This window comes from Coturnix japonica, chromosome 3 (assembly GCF_054131305.1).
Source record: "Coturnix japonica strain WE chromosome 3, WE-NBRP24, whole genome shotgun sequence".
In the NCBI taxonomy this organism is placed as follows: Eukaryota; Metazoa; Chordata; class Aves; order Galliformes; family Phasianidae; genus Coturnix; species Coturnix japonica.
In genome coordinates, this window is record NC_140665.1 from 23308987 (window position 1) to 23332103 (window position 23117).

Consider the following 23117-nt stretch of genomic DNA (forward strand, 5'->3'; position numbering starts at 1 on the left):
CAGATTTACTGTCTTAGTCCTTTCCTTACACACAGGCAACAGAAGGAATTGTAATAAGCTGCTCCCAAATGGTGAATGCTTTCTGGGAGATATTCCCTGGTTCACCTGATGCTCAGGACTTCTATGACTTCAGGTGACTCCTTTAAAGTTATCACAGGGAAATATAAAAACAACAACAATTTGGAAATTTGCTGTTTATTTAAATAGTGTCAAGAGTTCAATATCAACCTGGGGCTCATGGTAGTTAAAACTTCCTATTTATCAAATCACCACGCTTGCAAGATTTACCAGTGATTGGTAACAGTGAATTTTTGGCTATGCTCCCTTCAGAAAATGAAGCTAGGAATTAGGAAGCATGAAGATGATGTTTCTAGCTCATGCCAAATGGAAGTAACAACACATGAGCTTCATCAAACTGATGAGCTGAGGGCTGGCTCTAGCACAGCAACATAGAAAAGAGGAAAGTGATGGGGAGGATCATTGAGAAGTGTTTTGTGGGATGAGCAATACAGCAAATAAAGTTGTTTTTATTTGCTCTTTGCTCTTATTGAAAACCTTTATCTCAGCTCAGACTGACCATTAACTGGGTGAATTTCCTGCCTGGTACTTCACCTGGAAAAGTCTTGAAAACGATCCAGGGCAGACTAAGCTAATTGCACAGGGATGTGTAAGCTAATGGTCTCCTCAGAGGCTGCACATCAGACTCAAGTGTATAATGTTTAAAAACAAAACAAAAAAACTCCTGGCCTAATCTTTCTGGTCTATGATACAAAATGGGTGATTTTCTTGTTTTGTGGTTGTTGTCTTTCTTCTTTTTCTATGATGCTTTGACCACGAGGGTGAAGGTGTCTGCTTTAAATATCATAGGAGGTCACTGCATAGAGATAAGAAATGTGTTTATGCACTCTAGTTGGTGGTTTTGCTTGGATTTGTGACTGTGCAGTGTGTTTGTATAGGAACTGTTGAGTCATGGCCTGAACCACTGATTGAGCACCTGAGGAAAGGACTTGGTCAGCCGTGGGAGCACAGGTGAAGGCAATTCAGCTGTGTCACTGGAAGGGATGGAGCCTGGCTACACCTCTCCTAGACCCCATTTAAGGGCTGACTGCTAACAGGGACACGTTTCTTTCTGGAGATCGTTCTTTGTAGAATTTTCCCTGTGAGCCTGGATGTTCAGAGACAGGTGAGTGCTTTTCCTTTGTAACACCTTTCCGTTTGTTATTGCATCACTTATATTGCCATTCTGATCTTTCTGATTGTTAGAGTGTTCAAGGGCGGCCCTAAGATGCAAGGTGCTGCAAGGCTGTACCATGTTACATAAATAACAGGTAGCAGAAAAAGCCTGGTTTGTGACTTTCCCTCCTGTGCATGCAAGCAACTGGGTAGCCTGCTGTATGAATCCCTCACAAAGTGTCCCAGATCAGCTGGGAACAGAGGTGTGTGGCTGAATTCCGTGTTGTGACTGCTGTATGTCCCAAAGGGCAGTGTGATGTACCCGGTGTACTGTGGGTCTTCAGCATAGATTTACTCTGGACAGTTTCTGGCACTTCAAGCCGTTCTTTATCTGCAGTGTGGGTAGAATGCTGGTTCAAAGGCAGACCATGCTTCCCATGAGGTGCTCATTATGAGTATTTACTTGTATTGCTGTAATGCTTAAAGAGTAGAGTTGACTGCTAAAGAATGAGTCATAAGTCAGCGTTTGTACTTGCAGAGACAGGAGAGAAATAGGTTGGGAAATAGAAGAAGCTTATAAAAGACTCACAGTAAGCACTGCTGGAAAACATCTCAACAAAACAGATGGATCCTCAAGTCAATCAGACAAATTAGATCAGGTTGTGAATACAAATGCTGAAATTCCCCAAGTAGTACAGATTTTTTTCCTTAAAGGTGATGAAACTGGCTTTCCAGTGCAGTGTAGAACATAAGCTTTCTTGTGTGGATCAGATGGACCTACCTGGAAAAGATACCACAGTCACAAGTGGGGAAGGCCAGGTGGAAAGAAGGAAGGAAGAGTGGGGAGGTAAGCACCAAAGCAATGATACCTGAGAGACGGACAGAAATGCACTGACCCCATACTCAGGATGGATGTCCAGATGCACTGCTGCCCTCACTGGAAACAGCAGCAGAGTCCTCTGTTGTTCTCTAGGGTCAAGGTTTCTCACCATTTGTCTGTGCTATATCCCAATATGCCAACAGATATGAACACTCATAGATCTGTGCAGTGCTGAAGCACTGCCTTTTTTAAACTGTTTTATTTAGTTCACGGGCACATGAAATCTAAAAGCTGAGCAAGGTTGCTGTGGTGAACTAATGCAGCAACTCTTGCTTTGGAGCTGTCTGGAAAGACAAGCCAACCAAATCGCTTTGCAAGAATGTTTGCTCTTGCAACTCTCTGTTGTTCCATGCTTCAGTGCTTTGTACTGCTCAGACTTTCTGCTTTTCTGCCAGTGAGCCCTCTGTTCAGGGCCAATTTACAGCTAGCTTTATTGTGCCAGTGTTTATTATCCTCATGATGTATTCATAACCGTGGCCCCAGCAGGCATTTGTTTTTCAGCCTCTGAAGCCTAGCAAAAGTAATTCTGTGCACGTGTGGTTCTAAAGTGCTTTGTTTATTCTGGTGGTAATGAAACGCAAACCTGAAGTACAGATCTTGAGCAGACGTTGCTCTGGTCTCATGTTATGAACAGCGCAGGTGCTAAGACAGAACAGTGTGAATGCTGCTGGTGTTTGCCCTGCCTGCAAGCAGCAATCAGCTCTCGGTGTTCCTGCTTACCTGGTGAGACAACCTCTGAGTTCCATCTTCTCCCTTGCATTAGGTCTTAGGCCCTGTGCCTTCCTTCTGGGCAAGGTAGCATTAAATTAGTTTTCTTTCGAAGCAGATATGCTGCTTTCACACTCCCCATAGCTAGACTGTGAGCCTGACTTCATTGCTATCTGCTCAGTCACAAACCAGCTCTGCTCAGCCCGTGGCTGAGCACTGTCTCCTTAATACAATTGCTTTTTCCCCCACAGGCATCGGGAGATTCTTGCAAGCTCTAATAGGTAAGACATTAAGCAATGCTAGCTTCTGGCCTAGGAGAGGCAGTCAGGCTATTTTCTTTGTGTCAGCATTGCTTATTGTACTGATGGAAGGAGCAGTGTGCCACTCTCCTTCCTGCAAGCTGCGATTAGCAGGGACACAAAGCAGCTCTGACCAGCCAGGACTGCGAGTCTCCTTGACCCAGGAGCATGCTGACAGGCTGGCACAGCTCCCAACAGAGCTGCCCCAGCAGTGCCCAGCTCTGCCTCTGGGTGCTGGAGGAGCGCGATTCAGGAGGAAAAAGCAGCAGCTGAGTCCATTGCTGCAATCAGCCTTGCTCAGACAGCTCCAGGTACATCTTCACGTACTGCTTGGACGGGACAATGCATGAGCTGCTCCACCACAGAGACAAGATGCCATCGAATTCCTGACTTGGTAAAACCAGGCACTGAGTGCATTTTGTTGCTAACATACTGAAGATATCATCAGTCCTCTGGAATAAACCACTCCAGGCTTACCTGAAAATAGCAGGAAGTGATTTTTCTGATGGCAGAAGGTAAACGAACACAATCAAGCTGCAAGCACTGTAGATTTGGCTCTTAGTCATTCAGTGTTCAGTATTTGCTCAGTAAGTAGTTCCAATGCAACAGTCTGGATAACCCCACACTCTATAGACATGCCAAAGTATCCTCTAGATGCTTTTTCCAAAACATTAAATGAGAGTCTATCATTGCTAAAAGAAATTGTTCCCAACATAGTAAGAAGAAACTGGTTTACTAGCAGACTAAGCATTTTAAATAGAGGTGGCTCTTCCTTCGCTTGCCTTGTTTAACTTCCTCTTTTCCTTCCTGCAGATGTCTTTGGAGTGCTGGCAAACACCACACAGGTGAGTGAACGTGCCCTGCACTGCCATACTAGGATGAAGGCTTTCTTCAGGGACAGCAGTGATGTCCTTCCTGAAGTATTCCTACAGATAACTGGCAGTGCTCAGATCACTCCCTAGGTAGGGATACACGGCTATTCGTTTCTTCCATTAAAAAGTTTACCAGAAGCTGCTGTTTGGCACATTCACAGGCTGTGAGAATATTCAACAAAGCTTTTCTAGTGCTTGTGTTCACGTAACGCAGTACTGTTAACGCCCATTGGCTTCAGAAGTTTGGCCTGTTTCTCCTAAAACGATTCTGTTATGAATTTTACCTTCTAAAAAAGTGCACAGATGTTCAACTACCTGGCTGTGTGTTTTATCATGCATGGAACTGTAAATGTACATTAAAAAAGGTGGCTGACCAAATATCCTCACTGCCTGAGATTGGATTTGCTCACCTTGTGTCGTGCTGGAGACCAAGATTCAGATAGCAAATCTGTATGACTGAAGTAATGACGAACCCTCAAGAGGAGGTAACTGCACATAGAGCAGTCTGCTGTGGAGTCTCATCACTGAGAGGCGTTACTGAGTAATTTTGGTTTGACAAAAGTACTTTGTGAAGTACATGTGAACTGAGATCTCAATAACCGACCTTTGGAAAGGGTCACTGTATATGTGAAAGCAAGAGTGTAGGTGTTCCCTCTGAATGACTTTATGATGCTGTCAATGCACAGTGAAGGAACAACTCAACCCCAAACCAGTAACTGAAATGCAAAATCCAGTTCATTCATAAAAAAGTACAAACAAAAGTAAACAAAACTGTGAAACTGTGGAAAAAAACATTAAAAAAAATCACCCCTTTTTTCATCCCCTTTTAAATAAATATGCTGAAAAAACAGGTTAAGTTTCTCTGTTGCCCCAAAACAGTTAAGAACTTAAAGTATTCCTCATAGCAGTGATGCAGTTTTAATGGATTAGCCAGTATTTTTGCTCTGTTAGAGGCACATACAGTGACAGGGCAGCATAAATATTTGGCAGAGTTCTTAAATACAACTTCAGAGCTGCTGTTTAGGCAAGGTAATGATTTCCTTCCTAAGGAAGGGGCTGGTTTTGCACACTGCTCATTAACAGGTCATTATAAAGAGACCCCCCCGCCCCCAATCATTCTATTTTTTTTCTGGTATTGAACAAGAGTGAATAAATGGGACTTGGAAAGTAACTGTGCACCAAGATGCTGTTCTGGAACCCAAATGCCATACTCTGTTGTCACATTTTATGAAGTCCCTCTGTCAGCACTGCATGTGATAGTCAGTGGCAGCGCTGTGAGCTACACCCACACCAAAGCTCACTGGCTGCAGGCAGGAAAACCAACCATTGGGAGGTGCATGAACACCACTGCCCTGCAACTTGTGATGTCTGTCAGCATACAGCAGTGTGTGCCCTGAAGGGTACACCCAAGTGTAATCTTATTCAGGTTTGTGCTGTTGACAGAGCCAGCTCCCTCTCACACGTTTTGAGACTGCTGTTGTTTAGTATTTATCTACCTTCTGGAGGCTGCTTCATTTCAATCGTTAATACAACAGGACAGTGTTATATTTTCATTAACTTTTTCTTGAAACAGAATTCTGACTAACAGCTGTCACCCACACAGCAGAACCTGGGGCCCAGACGTGTTGTGGCCCAGGATTCACCTCAGACATACAGCACCCGTGTACAAACTCCCTCTTTAAACTTCTATTTGCTGCTTCACCGAACACCTCCCTCCCCCATACCCATAACAGCAGTCTGTAACTGCAGCACCACAGAAACGGGATGGATCTGGCATTCCTTCTTTTCAGTTGACTACAGCTTGCACTAGCAGGGAGCCTGGATTCTGCCTGGCTGAGTGACAGCAGCACAGCGGCTCCAATTGAGGATTGCTGCCATATGAATAGCAGTGCTCCCAGCCCCATCTTAATGAAAGAAATTCAGCAATGAGGTACTGCAGTAGTTGGCCAACCCCACAGCGATACGTACAGATTACAGCAACAAATTTAGTAACAGTAAACTACAGCCCGGTGGCATTTTTCAAGGAGAGCAGGCAGCCACAGGATGTAAGTCCCATTGAAGCACCACGTGCAATCAATCACTTTACGGCCCGCAGGGGCGAATCCCTCCCACCCGCAGATCGGCGTGTTGCCGGCAGCTCCATAGCTCGGTCAGTCCCAGCAGCTGACCCGCTCCTGCTCGGGGATGAGGCTCCAGTTGGGCGAGGGGCTGTCGCTCGCCAGCCAGTCGAAGTCATCCACCAGGTTCCAGTTGTTGCTGTTTCTATCCAGCCCGGACGACTCGAAGTCCGCCTCGACGCCCGGGTAGCTCCAGGCGTAGGGCGCGAAGGACACGTCGCTGCAGTCCTCGATGACGGCCCTGCTGGTCACCTGCACGTAGAAGCGGCTGCCGCGGGTGCGGTGCGTGCGGAGCTGCTGGCAGGCCACCACCAGCTGGCACTCGCTGCAGCCGTCCACCAGCACGGAGGTGGACACGGGCCCGCACAGCACGGTGCAGCCGCGGCACTCGCGCACCCGCAGCGTGTTGGGGTTGCCGCGGAGCCGCACCCGGCAGCCGCGCAGCTCCTCCAGCACCACGTCGCGCTGCAGCAGCTCGGCCGGGCCCAGCTCCAGCTCCCGGCCCTCGGCTCGGCTGAAGCCGCACAGCGGAGCCCCGCCCGACTCCCCCTCGGCGCTGCCCGCGGCCGGCGGCTCCTCGGGCTCCTCGGGCTCGGCGGGGCGCGGCTCGGCGCCCGGGGCCGCTTCTTTCTTCAGGTTGCGGAAGGCGAACTTCTTCTTGGGCTGCAGCTGCTGCCGCCGGGCCTCCAGCTCGGCCTGCAGCCGGGACACGGCTTCCTGGCCCTGCCTCACCTCGTAGGGCGCCAGGAAGCGCACGCTCTCGGTCAGCAGCTTCCGCAGCCCCTGCAGCCGCTCCGCCGCTTCCTCGGGCCGCCCGGCCGCCAGCAGCGCCTCCACCGCCTCCCGCTCCCGGCCGAAGGCGGCGGCGAAGAACTCGCTGCCCTCCTCCCGCACCGCCTGCGCCTCCTTCAGCTCCCGCTGCCTCGCCACGCCGCGCTGCCGCTCCGCCTCCCGCCGCTGCAGCCGCTCGGGCAGCACCGCGGTACCGCCGGCCTCGGGTCCCACAGCCGCCACGAAGGCGGCCGGCGCCCTCCGCTCCTCGCCCGCCGCCTCCATCTTGCGCTGCGCGGCGGCCGGCGGGAGGGGCGGGGCCTTTAAAGGGGCGTTGCCGGGCGGCGGGATGGGGTGAGTGCCGGCTCCAGGCGCCGCGGGGTGCGGCCTCGGCTTCCCGAACGGGCGGCGGGTTGTGCTGCCCGCTTTCCTCCTGCCTCCGTGCGCGCGGCGCTGCCCGCTCCTCCCCTCCCCTCCGCCGGCCGCGCGCACGGCCCTCGGGCGCTCCCAGCCTTGCCCGGAGGCGGCAGAGCCGGCAGCCGGGCGGGGGGAGGGTCGCGGCCGCAGAGCTTTCCGGAGGGACCCGGGCTCGGGGTGCGGGCCCGCGTGATGCTTCGTGGGATGGCTTATTGGAGGATGCGGCTGTGGTGCTTTATACGCTTCTCCGCGGCCTTCCTTCCCGCAGCGGAGTGGCCGCGGACAAGCTGTGTGCACGGCAGGTGCCGTGCTGTTGTGAGCCCGCGGTGTGAGCGCAGCGCTTTGTAACACGGGGCGCTCGGGGCTGAGGGGCCGCCAGAGCGGGGCCCGTGCGGCGGAGCAGGGTGAGAGGTCCGCACACAGCTCCGCGGGATGTGGCAGTGGCTGTTAAGGCTGCGGGTGCGTGTGTAAATGATGTGAGAGGTGGCTGAGGTGGGGGTGCGGTGAGGACTGGAGTGCACGTGGATGTGGAGCACAGCAGGGACCGTCATTCTCGTGAGCCTCCTCGAGAGCGGCTCCGTCTCTGCTTCAGGGAACGGTAATGTCTGCAAAGACAGTGAACGCCGAGCACGTGTGCGCACATAGATGTAAGTGCGGCCCCTCTGCAGGCCTGCAGCTAGCACATGCCTTCCCCTCGCCTTTCAAAATTGCCTACAATAAAATAAAATGCAACCTGAACTATCCGTTCACATCAAAGCATAATAAACTCAGAGTGGGTATTCCAACTGTGCTGTTAGAACTTACATTGAAATACAGAATATATATATATTTCCTGCTTGCTACAATGAGAAATCAAGGGATGCCAAGGGCTGAGGATCCCAGAGCTTGTCCAGAGAAAGGCAACAAAGCTGTGAAGGGTCTGGAACACGGGTTTTATGGAGAGCAGGTGCAGGAATTAGGACTGTTCGGTCTGGAGAAGCGGGGCTCTCAACAACTGCCCGAAAGCAGGTGGTGGTGAGGTGGGAGTCAGCCTCTTCTAGCAGGTAACTGTAATAGGATGAGAGGGAATGGCCTCAAGTTGTTCCAGTGAAAGTGCAGTTTGGGCATTAAAGAACTTCTCAGAAATAGCAGCGAGGCACTAGAACAGGCTGCCTGAGGAGGTGATGGAGTCACTGCCCCTATCGGTGCTCAGGAAAGGTAGAGATGTAGCACTGAGGGACTGGTCAGCGGGCACGGTGAGGGTGGGTTGGTGGATGGACCAGATGATCTTTTCCCAACCCTAATGGTTCTATGATTGTTTGGTAGCAGCAGCACTTTGGAGCGTGTTGGTGGAACCTGCAAGGTTGTTTGTATTGCTGTCTTGTAATGGATGCACAACAAACTAGAGATGGCCTGTTCCATCAGAATGTGGTATTAGTCAGATCTACTCCTGCAGTACCTGCAGTCATGTCAGCGTGTGATTGATTCACTGTAAGAAGGAAATAATCTCACTAGTTTCATAAGAAAGGTGTGTAAGTTTCATAACAGGCCTTGCTCCCACCATTGTAGGTAATACTGTTAGGAGCCATTGTGCTTATGTTATCATTCGTTCTTGTCATTTTTTTCCCTTGACATTCTTTAGTTCCTCTTTGGTTTGAAAGTAGATAATACTAATTTCAGTGATATGTTTTCCTGTTGCTTGCAGTATATACTGTTGTTTGTCTTAGGCAAAGTTGCAGATTGCATGTGCTTACTTGGATCTAGAGCTGTGGAACTCCAAAAAAAAAAAAAGAGCTATAGAACTCATGTTTCTTGGCTTAAATCTGCATCATATGCTTATTGCCCTCGGATGCCACCCTCCTGGAAATACTGTACTGATTTAAGCTAATTCTGATTTATACTGGCTCAACAGAATTCACTCACCATCTTCTTGAAATGACTGAATAGTACTGCATAGTTAGAGTGAAGGCTCAAGATCCTGTCTCATTTGAGCATTATTTTAATGAGAGGGAAATAAATGCAAGACCAACAGGAGCAACTGAGTGTCTGTGAAAAACACGTGCAGTGGATTCTTAATCTTGAGGTTCCTGAGCTTGTGAAAGTTAAGAACTTCATAAGTGTGGTCTTGAAATGTAGGTTTGCACCTTCTCAGAGGGAGGAAGCACAGTGATTCCTTATCATCATTACATAACTCCAACGCTGACACTTTTTATTTCAAAGGGTTTAATAGATGTACATTGCACCATAAAACACAGAAAGTGCCGTTTCATCCCTTAGCCCTGTTTTCAAGAAAGGCAGCAGCCTCTGTCTCTTGTAAGTTCTTATCTGATAGATGCAATCTGTGAATGCCTGTTAGATTGAGCTTCTCCAGAAGAGATTAGTAGGTGAATGTCATTACTTCTGGCTGCAAAGTAGGTGCTTGGGTGACTTGCTCAACCATAGTTTGCTACTGCCAGTTTTACTAAGATCTTTTCTAACTCGTCTGGCACTGTCATCAGGCATTAAAGATGTAAGACTGTACATTTTTCATGGTGGGTTGGGGCTTCATTAGAAGGGGCTGTCAAGGCTCTGTACTTCTTTATCAGGGCTGTTACACCAACTGCTTTTAAAGAAGCTTCTGTTGAACTAAAATGATCTTCTTTAAACATTTGGCCATATGGAAAAGCGAGACAATGTAAAATATGTGTATTTTTAAAATCATTAATTAGAATAACAACTATAAGACTTGGTGCATCTTAATTGCAGTGAGTAATGCAAAAGCTTTGAAATCCAATCCTCCGGAAGGTGTAAGATACTAATTATATTCTGACCAGTCAAGATGCACTTGTTTTACAACAAGTCTGAGCTGGTCACTTGAGAGAACCTGCTATTCCCAGTGCCAGAGGTGGAGAAACAAATTCATTTCTACTAAAATGAGCTATCCTTCAACAGCCAAGATGGACTTCAAAGCATAACACATTTATGACAAGAGACAGTGAATGATTAATAAAGCAAGGCCCAAATACACAATGCAAAAGCTCCAGAAGTATACTTAGGTTTAGTCTAAGCCTAGCGTCTAATTGATATTTAGGGCCCAACTTGCTAATTGACCTAAGTTAAATTCTGAAGACTCAAGTACGTAAATGGAAGATGCTGTTTCATTTTGTCCAGAAGACTCAGAAGCACATTGTGAGAAACAGAATGGAAAGCTTTGCTGGAATTCAAAAACTGGCTTCCCTTGGTCAACAAAGAGGGTAACCTTGTCCTAAAAGGAGACTGATTTCATTAAATAGGCCCCTCCCTTGTGTATTTGTGTTGACCACGACTGCACTGTCTTTCAGGTGTTTGTCAGTAATTCCCAGAATAACCTTTGCCATGGTTTTGTCAGGCACTGAAGTGAGACTGATAGGCCTGTAATTACCAAGGTTTTTCTTCTTGCTCTTGAAAACCAGGACAGTGTTTACCAGCTTCCAGTCAACTTGAACCTCTCCAGATTCCCACAACCATTGAAAAATAATTGAGAAAGATCTTATGATGACACCAGCCAGTTTTTGGAGTACTATGGGATGAATCCCTTTGTGCCTCATATATACACGCAGCAAGAGTAGCAAACCTTGCACAAGTTCAGGGCTGGCTGGGAGTTTATCATTACTGCAGTCGCAATTTTCCAGCTGAGGGCTCTGGGGGTTCCAGATCAGTGTTGAAGACGAGCAAAGGCAGCATTAAATGGCTCTGCAAAAATGCCCTTTTTGTTGTTCCTCACAGTATTGGCCACCTTCAAGTCTTAACTGAGCTTTGGCCGCACAATTTTTCTCCCTGCAATGATGAACAGCATCTCTGTTATCATGTTGAAAGACTACTTCCTCCTCTTACTGGGATTTGACCTCCAGTCTAAATCTGAGGAAATAAACTCCACTCATGTTGAATCGCCTTTTAGTGATAATATTATTACATTACAGCAGTCTTTGTTCATATCCAGATCTATTAATTAACGTATTTATTAATTCTTAAATCACCCACAACACTTTGTTCTCTTAGGAATGGCCCTTTCATTAGCTTCTTTGCCTTATTGCTATTTTTAATTGCTACTATATTTTTTTCATCTCGTGTCAGCTTGCAAACATAACTTTGTGTATTTCTGTATCCACGTTTACCCGTTGTTTTCCCATCTGTGTATTCAAAACCAGCTATGAACAGCTCTCAGTTTTCTGCCATTGTTTTGCAGTCTAAATTTCTTCTGTAAATTCTGGCATTGTTGAATATTTCTCCAGATACTGCTGTAAAGCTCCATCTCTTCAGAGGTGTTTTTCCTCAGTACAATCCAGTAGCTGAATCTCTTGAGGTGATTTTAACTTGGGAGTGAGAATTATTAATCTTTCAGACTCAATTATCCATTTTATGGTAGTCTAAACTGAAGAATGTGAGCCTCTATTTAAATAACCTGGAGCACGATCAAGTTATTCTTTATCTGTTCTAGTAGTAATATTCCTGTGTAATTTGTTTCAATGAGTGGTCCAGTCGCCACATTTTTGTTTCTATTGATCAATTGTCATGCTATGAATTCGCCTCGCATGGAGGCAAAACTCTCCAGAATCTCATCTTAAATCCATCACAGAACAGCCCTGTTGGCCTTTACACAACCTCCGCTCGCATAAACCAAACCTGCCTTTCCTCTGGTGTAGGTGTGAATCTCTTGTTCTCAGTTACCTCCTCTTCCTACCCACATTGTAACCAGTCACCCCTCAAGAGAAGTATTGGTTAGATAGTCCTGCACTGATAACTGATACTTGTGTTGTGCAGCTTTTGTATGTTACTTCATGCAACTGCGACCCTCATTTTGTAGGTAATGTTTTGTGTAAGGCATAATGTCAGCCTGAAATTTGAAATGTTTAGGAAAATGTTGTTGGTGGATCACCTACATGTTGGTGGTAACTGATTTATTTTTGTTATGGAGCATGCTGCACTTCTATTCCAAGTTAAATTCTGTGTTTCTACTGTATTTGAGTGCCCCACTTCTCAAGTGCTGTGACCTCTACTTCTCTATTGCTCGTAGCTTTTAACGATGACCTATTTGTTTCTGGGCCGTCAAGCTCAGGGTTATTTATGCTTATCTAAATTAGTAATTCTTAAAAGCAGTATGTAGTTGAAGTGTTGTGTCTGCTGATGAGCTGACACAACAACCGTGTTAAGGGATGGAGGGATAAAGAAGTATGGGAGGAAGGAGTGCCATAAATAGAGCTGAAGTAGTACGGGGTCTGCAGTCAGCAAGAGGAAGCAGGACTGCACTGGAGCAAATGGCATTCTTTTCCATCTGATGTAGCTCAGTGAGGATGCAGTGCACTGAGGTTACAAAGCAGCTATTCATGTGAGAATCTCAGGATGACTGTGGAATTCATTCATTTAATGCTTAGTCCTTAAATTCTTTCACACGAATCTACTGCTTCGTGATCTTCATGATCTTTTGGGGTAATAACATAGGATTGCACGAGAACAAGAATGCTTGTGATACGTAGCTGGAGAAACGGGCTTTTGACCTTGGAGAAGCCTGGAGGCAGAATGAACGGGGAGTGGTTTGTATCCCTTTATTTTCTTCATCTCTCTATCAAAGCCTACTTTTCTCTTCTACACAATCTGTCATTTCAGGGCTCTGTATCTCAGCTCACTCCAAATGTGATTTGGTGTCTTTGCACACCTATGAGAGCCGTAGTTGTTAAATAGCATGGTCACAGTTTGACAGCTGATGTCAAAATATATCCAAGTATTATGTTGTGTGACGGGTGCACATGATGCTCCTGGTAGCGGTACTTAAGAATTACTACGCCAACGTCTGTCTTCCACACATTTCTCCTCTTCCTTTTTGACACTGGTCTTTTTTACTCATGCGTATTTTCCCTTACTCCTCCTGAAGCTGCTACATGAAAATGAATGAGAAACTGAATGAGAAAATGAGTGAATGTGATTGAGGAAGCTACGGAGAGACAGCAACTGAATGTGCGCTGCACGTAATCTGGAGGATAGGGCTGGTAAAGAAGGACAGCTCTGGGCAAGTGACCTTGGGGTACAGGAATTCTGACACATTGGGGTCTTCAGTTCTAATGCAGTAAGGCAGTGAGAAGAGGGGGGAGCTCCTGGGGCAATGAGTCTCTGTTCAGAAACATCATGTGATCCTCTTAAAAAAGCATGCGTACCTCATCACAAAAGGCAGTAAGTACTGCCTTACAGATGTGCCTTGGAAAATTCTGTAGGACACCAGCAAGTGAGAACGGTACAGCTGAAGACTGATTTCAAACTTCTTAGTGTTGAAGGTAACATTAATTTTGCTTTAAGGGTATATACTTCATTGTGACCAATAAAGTCACACCCAATGCTTGTCTTTTATCTTTTTTTTTTAAGTAACTGTTTCTGAACAGATATAGCAAATAGAGAAATACATGCAGATTTGCCTCTGCAGAGAATAAGGATGGCTCTCATGGGTTCTGCTTTGGTTTTGTCTACTCAGTTGCAATGTGAAGGGTTTTCATCCTTATGCTGGCTGACTTGTGTGGATCCTGAGAAGTCTTATAGCTTCAAGTGTCTCATTGTGTAGATGTTAGCTACACATTTTTGTACTGTCCCTGCTCATAAGGTTACTGCCAGCACTGCTCTGAAACGTCACTCAGGGAAAATAAGTGTAAATAATGTTAGTCTTCAGCAATTTACATAGGCTTCTGTGTGTTCCCTATGACAAGGCAATCAATTCAAAACCATTTGTCTTCCTTCCTCCTCCTCCTTCTTTGTATTGCTTATTTCCTGTTTGTGGTTTCTGCAGGACTGGGAGGATGGCAGCACACTGATCAGGCTGTTTCAGAGTGGTGTCCCTCTGAAGCCAAGTTCCATCCTGTGAACCAAATCAGAACAGCTTGTGGCATCTCTCCAGTGCAAAGGTTCTTACTTGCACAGAATTCCCTGAAGTCAGTGAGGCCAAGTAGGTTTTCATTCAGAGTAGTTTTAGCCACTGGAAGATTTGCTGAAGTTAGAGACCTATGAAGAAAGGCTAAGTGAACTGAGTCTGTTTAGCCTTGAAAAAAGAAGACTGAGAGGGGACCTGATCCAGGCCTATAAATATCTGAGGTGTGGGGGGCAAAGTGGTGAGGCCAGGCTCTTTTCAGCAGTGTGTGGAGACAGGACAGGGGGAAACGACCAGAAACTGGAGCATAGAAGTTCTGCACGAATATGTGCAAGAACGGTGAGGGTGACGGAGCACTGGAACAGGCTGCCCAGGGGGGTTATGGAGTCTCCTGCTCTGGAGATATTCAAGACCTGCCTGGACGCCTACCTGTGTGACCTGGTGTAGGGAACCTGCTTTGACAGGGGGGTTGGACTCGATCATCTCTGGAGGTCCCTTCCAACCCCTACGATTCTGTGATATCAAAGTCTGGCCTTTCTGATTTTCTAATGCTCCTATCGGAAGTAAGAGCAGTTTGGGTGCTGAGCTCTTCAACGTGTGGTGTCAATTCCCATATTATGGACCACACACAGTCCTTGCAAGTGCAGCTCATGTACTGTTTGATGCAGCAGGCAGTGATATATGCTGCTGCATAGTTTGCCTGGGCTGCATGAAGGACCTGCTGGATGCATGCTAGGCCGGGCCTTCCCATGCAGGCAGTGATCTGAGACTTTCTGCTGTGGGCATGCAAGTAAACAAGAACTGCAGATGCACCTTAGCTGCAGCTTGTGTTTAGGACCAGGCTTAACCTTTATTTCCTGTATTATAATTTGAATTGCTGCTGCTTACAGATAATATAACCAGATCTTAATTTAAAAGCAAAACAATTTTAATGTTTTTTAACAGAAAAAAACCCAAAAACCTGCCCAAGCATTTCTTGAAGAAGTTCCGCTCAGTGCGTTGCCCACATCCATTTTTGGGCCATTATGTTTTAAAACTAAAAGTGTATTTTTTGAGCCATGAGGCTATTTAAGAAGAATGTTACTAACTAAAGTCTTCAAACCCTCCCCCTGAAGACTTTTAATGAAGCTCTATTTTTTAGGAGAAAAAAAACGAAGGGCTGCTCTCTGTACATCCCTGGGAATTAAGGTTACCGGTGGGAAGGGGACCTTGGAAAAGATTTATCATTAGATCATGTTTCTTCATGCTAAGAATCTGTTTTTAAGTAAAAGAAATATGCAAAAATGTATGCTTTTAAGATCTTCTGAATTAAGTTTCTGTCATTGCATTTTTAATGAATACAGTGAGTGCTTAAAGTCAGGCGAACTTTGCAGAGTCACAGATCTTTAAACAAAACGACCTGCTTAATGTTTGTAACTGAAGCAGAGCGCACAGCTGTAGCAGCGGGGGTCAGAGCCGTGAGCTGGAGCTCCAAACTCCGGCTTGGAAGTTACCTGAAACTTTTGTCAAGCTACAGGAGCTGGGCGTCCTTTGTTCGGAGCGCGGCTGGTGGCAGCAGGGCGCACCTGAAGCGCTGCTGCAGCCTGTGGCCGGGTCAGAGCCTTGTTTTTCCAAGGTGACCTCGCGTTTCATTTCGGGGCGCTCCCTGCCCCCCGCAGCGCTGCAGCGTTTTACAAACTTAGCACAGACATCGCCCAAGGGCTGAACGTCCACGCTGGGGATCAGCGGGGTACATTTTTTTCCCTCCTCCCAGTTTTCTTTGCCCCCATACACCCCCCAAACTCGCCCCCGAAAGCAAGCAGCCCAGGCTCGTACACACCACCAGACCTCCGGGTTTCTCGAGGGGGTGGAGGGGCAGAAAGCCGGCGAAAGTTTTTAAAGGGCCTGCCGTGCGGCCGGCCCGAGCGGCGGAGCGGTCACCATGCCCGCCCGGCGGCTGCGTGTGCCGCCGCGTCGGTGCGGCATTGTGTGGCTGCGGAGCGGAGCGGAGCGGCGGCCCGGGCCGGGCGGCGCGGTGTGTGCGGCTGTGCCGTGCCGTGCTGTGCCGCGCTGTGCTGTACTGTGCTGCGCTGTGCTCGGCGCCGCTCCGCTCTCCTCGCGCTCTCTTTCTCTTTCCCCCTCTCTCGCTCCCCCCCTCCCTCGCTCGCTCTCTCGCTCTCCCTCTCTCTCTCTTACACTGCCAGCCCCTGATGTGATGGCGAAGAAACCCCGTTGACAAGGCACTGCTTTTTCATGACGGTGAGTTTCCCTTTGAGTGTATTATAATTTTGTGATAAAAATTTCAAGGAAAAAAAAAACACACAACCTCCTTCCTCCCTTCCTTCGGGGAGGGAAAAGAGAGGGGGGGGCGGGGGGGGGAAAATCTATCTCCAGACAGACAGAAAAGAAAAGAGGAGCAAATTAACAGCCAGGAGTTGCCAAAACCAGGATATTAGGTTTCAGCCCAGAGAGCTATTGGCTCTGGGGCTATGTATATAAATATATATCGGGAGAGAGAGCGAGCAGAGGGGGCCGGGAGGAAGAAGAGGGACGCGTGGTGCGGCTGTTGTTCGGGCAGATGTGGATTCACATGGAAATGAAGCATATAGCTCTTGTTTTTCGGCGAGGCTGCCGGCGGCTGCCGAGGGCACTTAGGGAAAGAGAAAAAAAAAAAAAAAAGAAAAAAAAAGAAAAGTTGTTTCTTAAAATAAAGGCGCGGGGGGGAGGCTGAGGGAGATAAGGTTTCAGGTCCGGGCTGATAGCTGCCGAGAGGGGAGAGGTTTGGGGTGGGTTTTTTTTTGTATGCCTTCTTGCTGATGCCATGCAAATGCGGGAGAGAGGAGGGAAGAAAAAAATCTCTTTTAATGACTCATTGATTGAGCCGGTTTAAAATTAGTTGTTGTTGTTGTCTTTTTTTTTTTTTCCTTTATTTTCCGCCCCCTTGATGGCCATCGAGAGAGGGATGGAAAAGGAGAGGAGGGAGAGTGTGTGTGTGTGTGTGAGAGAGAGAGAGTGAGGGAGAGGGGATGGAGAGAGTGTGTGAGGGAGAAAGAAAAATAATCTTTTCAAATCTCCTCCCTCTTTTTTTTTCCCCCCTCGTTTCTTTGCTTTTCTCTAAAGCTCTGTGCTCTGTGAAACACTCGTTCTTCCTCCTGCTCGGGAAAATGGAGACGCGCCGTCTCGCCGCCGGCCGCGGCGCCGGGAAGGATTTTTCTCTCCTTTTTCCCCTTTTTCCCTCCCGGCTCGATGCGGCCCCGTGCCCGGCCGTTCGCCGCCACCCTAATCCCGTCACTTCTCGCAGCTCGTGGCTCAGCTTGGAGCCTTCTGGGGATTTATTTTTCGCTCGTTTCCTCGCTTTCGGTGCCGCCGCTCGATCCGATCCGATCCGTTCGGTGCTCGCTTTGCCGTTCCCTCCGAGCCGCTCGGTGCCTGCCGCTGCCAGCCGCGATGGACACGGCGCTTTTTGGGGGTGCGCGGAGCCCTGGGCGGTAGGTCCTGTTGGGGCTGCCCTCCGCGGTGTCGTCTTTTAATAATTATCTATTATTTATTATTTTTATTTATTTTTATTTTCTGAGAGACAATATTGTACCGTACCTTTTTTAAACCTAACAATAAACCCTTTTATTTCTGGAGCCTGCCGCTCGTTTTTCCTTTTGGGTAGATGGCGTTTATTTGTGCGATCGGGGTTGTTTTTTTCCTTAGGAGCAGCGGTGCTTTTGTCAACACTTTGTGCTGCCTTTGGCGGTTGCGGAGCTGGGCGGTGTGTGCAGCGCTGCCCGCTCCTCATGCGCTCCTGCTATCGGCTGCAGAGCTCTCTCACGGATAATAACGCCATAACGCGTTAATACAAAAGCGAGGCAGAGCCGTATGGTGAACGTTTACACGTATTCGGAATTACTATTAAATAACACGGGGAGAATGAAGGAGGTGCTGAGGCCTGTTCTGTTTCCGAGCTCGTTGTGCGGCTCGGGGCTCGCTGAGGTGTGAGTGCCGCCGGAGCTGTGTTCGGGCACGGCTGCACCGAGCCGGCTGTGCTGTGAGGGGGAGCGGGGCAGAGCCGGGAACATGGCGCTGTCTGGCTTCCTGCCAGCGTTTGTTGCGCAGTTTCGCGGTGATTCTCCTCCCCCACGGGCGCCATTTTAAGGCGCTCTGTGCTGTCGCTGAGTCGGGTGGGGCGTTGTCGCGGCGCCTGTGTTGGGCTGTCTGTGTCGGAAGCGTTGTCTTCCAGGGCGGACAGCAGCTCCGCCACGTATCCCAGCTGCGAGTTTTCTCCTCTCCTTGAGAAAGCGGTGTACGAGGTTCCCTCTGTGTGGGACTGGTGGCCGTTCTGTGCTCAGGGGGCACAAAGGAGGGCTCCTGCGGGCAGCCCCTGCTTCTTCTGTCACCCATTTCTCATATCTCAGAGGCCTCTGCTCCAAACATTCCCCCATAGCTGCCTTTCGTACCTGTCAGACGATTGTTTCTTGGCACGAGGTGTGATCAGGGCTTACAATGAAAAAGGGTTGGAAAGAACATTCCCTTCTGTTGAGCCAGTGACCAAACTGATGAGATACAATTAAAGGAGGAACTCACCTTCGTTAGGTACTTAATTGCAGCCTGTGAGGCCAAGTAATCATTAGTAAAGAGCCTTTTAATACTTGTAAAAATGTTTGCAACAATTCAAGGACAAATAGCTTTTTGGTGTGTGGGTAAACAACTTAATACCTTGATAACGGTGTGTTTTGATTTGGTCTTAACACCTAATTCATCCAAAGTTGTTGTTCCTTTTTTCTCAAATGTCCTGAATGTGTAATGTGCTTGGTGCTCGGGGTTTAACAGCGACATCTGTATCCGGGAACGGCAAGGATGCTACCAGACCAACTCATGCTGAGCCCACTAAGGTGGGTGGAATGCTTGGTTCTTAAATCCTTTTCTACACGTTGTTATAAGAGGGCCTCCCCATGCTTCTTGCTCGTTTCTGGAGGAAGTGGGAGGTTTATTTTCATTTGAGGTTAAATCCTTCGCGTGTTGGTCCTGCAGGGTTTTACATTGCATTTCTAGCGGAATGCACGTTGTTATTGCTTGAAATACTCTAAGAAAAAGTTACCTATGTATCAACTCCCTTCTGAAGTCATGGGGGCAGTTTTGTTAATGTCTTAGTTTCTTAGAGATCCACCTGCCAAAAACTCTTAATAAATTACTTTAAAATGTAAGTGTGAAGTGTAGTATTCTCTCACTGTATCTTTAATACATGACATTGACCTTTCCTTGAAGCAATTGCTTTGCATCTTTGTTAAGAGTCTTGGGAGTAAGACAGAAGTGATTTTATTAGCGCAAATATGTTTTGTAAAGTTCTTGTAAGAAGCACTGGAAGAACAAGTGAAGTTCCTGCAATAAGCACTAAGGGTTTGCTGGTTTTATTTGTGCTTTTCATGAATTTCTTAAACTAATGAGGAAATCTGATGAAATGATGAATATTTTCCCAGCGTGAAAGAGGTCTCGTGTACACATGCTGCACCAGTGTGCTTCCATTAAACATATGTGTAAGTTGAAATCTTTGTCAGCTAGATATTAGATGTATAAAAAAAGAATAGGTCTAGTATATTCCTGTATGCCTGCTATGTTTCTATGTCCGGATCTGAGATGACAAAGCTTCTTCTTGTTTCAAACACTACTTTGTGTCCTTCTCACCTTGCTGGTGTTGATTGAGGAGTGCAGGAGCTCACAGTGTCGATAGCCTGCTCCAGCCGTGCACCATGGCTTGTTCACTACTATGCTGCTGATATGTTCTAGACGTGTTTTTACTGTGACCACAGTGTGAGCACTAGCATAATATGATATTAGAGCTTTCCTGAGTTGAAAATAGGGGCCGTGTTCGTGGCCTTATGTGAGGTCAGTGCTGTGTAGTTGTATTTTCGACAGATGTGGTTATGCTGTATCTAAGTAGTTACATGACCTTTACAGATGGGAATTTTTCCTGTCCTTCCACCCTGCCAAAGGTTGTTCCCCCGCCCCCAGTAGAGTTTATATATTTAGTTTTATTGTACTGAGATATGGGGGGGTAGTGGTGGGGAACTACAAGCAGAACACCGCCAGCTCTGCTACTATAAGCAGCATTTCCTTAAAATACCCTTTTGGTGCCCACAAAACTTAGAAATGTGGGTGAGTGCGTAGTCCCGAGTTGAAGATCTTGGTAGGTGTTGTGGGTGTGTTGTTATTCTCCTTGGGCATTGCCTGATGAGTAAGTTCTCAGAGGTTTGCTAGTATAATTCCACATCACTATCAGGATAAAGCCTACATAACTGCAGTTATGTTTTATGCATAATGTGGCTCTAATGGTCAATGACTGTGTCTTTTCATGCTGTGTTAGATTTACAATAAGTCTAATGGGTAGTGCTTTTTAATGTAGATGTAGCAGTGGGAGAGCAAAAGTGTGGCATCCCTAAGTAATAGATACAGTCCAGGTATAATTGCTTTTGTGATGCTGTAGTTCATTCTGTCCAGAAGGCTGGGATCATTTATTACAGCAGTTCTGTTGGAATAGACTCCACTTCTGCTTGAAAAGCTATTTTTGTATGGTGACATACTGTGTACAGAGCAAGCATGGAGATTGTCTGAAGAAACAGACATGCTTTGTATTCATACAGTAAAGGAAAACCTGCACAATTCCTAAGCTGAACTGGTGTGCATTGCAACCTGCAGCTGCTTGAGTTGGGAAGCTGAAATAACAATGTTGGTAAAGCCCTTGGATCAGTATAGAAGTGTGAACACTGTGACCTTAACTGATAGATTTTTTTTTTTCCTAGATCTTGTAATTAAATGAACTCGTGACTCTCTGTTTTTTTAATGTTCTTTTACCTATGTTTTCATTGTGGAAAAAAGCATCTGCTGTGTCTCTGTTTTAATGGATGAAAAATATTTGTTGGGGAAAAAATAAAAAGTAACTGTTTACAGTGCATGTGGCTGTCAGTTTAATTCCCTTAACTTCTTTACTTACAGCAGTTTTAAAATGTTGAGGAGCTTCTTCTGGTTTTCCTTTTGAGTAAGGGGAGTGTTCATCAAAAGGGAAAGAAAGTGGGCAAATCTCTGTCAAAACTTGATACAAAAGCATTTCTTTTGTTAGTAGTGTGGTGGAAGAGTGGAGATGGCAGTTCATTAATGCCCTCCCCTAATTCAGCTTCACGGCAGGAGACTGATGGTTGTGGTAGGGGCTCCTGGGTGGAACTCACAGTAACTTTCCTGTGAACTTGTTCTGGCTGTGGAATTTTAAAATCTGATATTGAAGCTCAAGTTTGAGTTGTTTTCTACCATAGAAAATCTTGTCCCCACTGAAGTAGGTGTCAGAATCTCCCTTGGCTTTGACAGGGGCAAGGCTGGCCATGTGATCAGTGTGGTGTTTGGGGCAGCGTTATGAAGTGCTCTGCTGGATCTGTTACACATGTTGATTTATCATACTCAAATTTCAGTTAATTTCCCAAACATATTAACTGAAAGGTTGAGCTGGGCATTCAACCAGTGAGTGAACGAGGGTCAGTGAGTACCCTGAGCTCTAGGCTCTGAGTTACTCTGGATTTTCTCCGTGGGATTTTGAGAATGAAAGCTCTCAGGTTAAAGTATTGCCAGGATATAGTGTTGCCATGAAAAGCTTGTAGGAAAATATTCTATTGAGTAAGTAAAGAATTCAATTCTGAACTTGAGTATCTGAGGGAAAGTAGATTTTAGTGATCTGCACTGAGGATTCATAGTCAGAGCACTGGACTGTGGCTGGATTAACTTTCTTTATCATATGTGCTATTAATAACTGTTGTGAATGCTTCCATCTTTTATAAATAAAATATGGCTGTAGTGTTTGGAAGCTTTGTATCTTAAGGTGCCTGCCAAACTCAAATTGAGACTAATTTTTTGTGGTATATTTATGGGAAATGAAGTTTAAGGGATGAATGAGCAACTTATTGTAGGCTGTTTGAGCTCTAGTGTATGTTTTTTATTTGCCCTTCTTTATGTGGAACTGGTATGTAACTATTATATGTAGACTCTACCTGTCCTTTCAGGTGTTCATCACCTGCCAGATCTGACACACTGTGCAGATGTATACTTTTGTACAGGTTATGTGTTTCATCACAGGTAGTGCTTCTGCATTGTGCTGGCTGCTTTTTATCTTAGCCCCGAGTAATTCCCATTTTTGTGGTGTAGTTTTAGCACAGAGAGAGGTTTTGTGTTGTTCTGGATGTTTGAATTGCACATTTCCTCCCATACTGTCACATACAGAAAGCCAGTACTGATGCTTTAGATTCCGAATTCCACAGCTAATTTCAAGTGCTGTAAGTTCATCTTAAAAGATGTAGATTTTCAATACAGAAAATAATTCACGCTTGCAGAATGCATCGTGTTGGGTTAGGATCCCAGATTTCTTAGAGTGAGGGTTCAAAACTGTACGCAGTATTTCAGATGGAACCTCGGAAGAACTCTTATTGCTCTGTGGCAAGTCAAGACCAGGCCAAGAAGCTCATTCAAACTGAAGCAGATCAGTGTATTTTGTCAGATCAAGTTTGTGCTAGTTCAAAGCATGGAGCTTATGTGGGGAAGGTGGTCGGGAGAGCTTCAGGGCTCCATGTTGGTCTGTGCTGCAATTAGCTTGGACTGTTGGAAGGAGGACGGAGGGCCTCTGAGTAGCAGTGCCTCAGAGGATTGGCCTACATAGCTGGTAGTTCCTTGCCAGCTTAATGGCTTTTGCTCTCTCTTATAATGTGTTTGGGATTGTGCAATAAAGGGTAGCCTGGTTATTTCCCAGCAATTAGTAGGGCTGTTGTTACAGATAAACAGTGTGCCTTCTCCAGGTACCATGAGGCAAGTTTCAGGATGTATCAGTTGGGTAGTGACTGTTAATTAGTTAGGATTTGCACTTGGTAAATGCACTGGCAGGACTGAGTGTAAAAAACTGAGTGTTGTATTTAAATTAAAATACACTGTTGAACTGTACTGATGATAATGATCTACGTTCGGGTACTGTCTGGCAGCTGCCTGTGAGGCTGTGTGGACATTCCCCCCAGCTGTCTCTCTCAGTGGGTTACACTGCTA

The 23117-nt window shown here is 46.6% G+C and overlaps 2 protein-coding genes and 1 long non-coding RNA gene across 10 annotated transcripts in view; 2 read left to right on the top strand and 1 right to left on the bottom strand.

Annotated features, from left to right (window-relative positions):
- Positions 1-1072: 1072 nt before the first annotated feature.
- On the top strand, positions 1073-1964 carry LOC146761312 (uncharacterized). The gene is made up of 2 exons (XR_014943869.1): positions 1073-1183; positions 1888-1964. It is a non-coding gene; the product is annotated as an uncharacterized LOC146761312 (long non-coding RNA).
- A 2685-nt stretch (positions 1965-4649) lies between these two features.
- On the bottom strand, positions 4650-7105 carry TBCC (tubulin folding cofactor C). The gene has a single exon (XM_015857405.3). The coding sequence runs from the start codon at positions 7103-7105 to the stop codon at positions 6083-6085; it is 1023 nt and encodes a 340-aa protein (XP_015712891.2). The 3' UTR covers positions 4650-6082.
- Positions 7046-23117, top strand: part of BICRAL (BICRA like chromatin remodeling complex associated protein) — a 35812-nt gene continuing 19740 nt past the window's right edge. For 3 of the 8 annotated variants that reach the window (XM_085541191.1, XM_085541192.1, XM_015857395.2), the window contains exon 1: positions 13105-16319. The gene's annotated coding sequence lies outside the window, so the exon portion shown is untranslated. Of the gene's footprint in view, positions 7175-13104; positions 16320-17198; positions 18642-18878; positions 18941-23117 lie in introns of those variants that run through there. The other 5 variants (XM_015857397.3, XM_085541188.1, XM_085541187.1 and 2 more) reach the window with 5 other exon arrangements.

What these genes read in the sequence shown, in the direction of transcription:
- TBCC (XM_015857405.3), bottom strand. Translation starts at nt 7,105, where the DNA reads ATGGAGGCGGCGGGCGAGGAGCGGAGGGCGCCGGCCGCCTTCGTGGCG.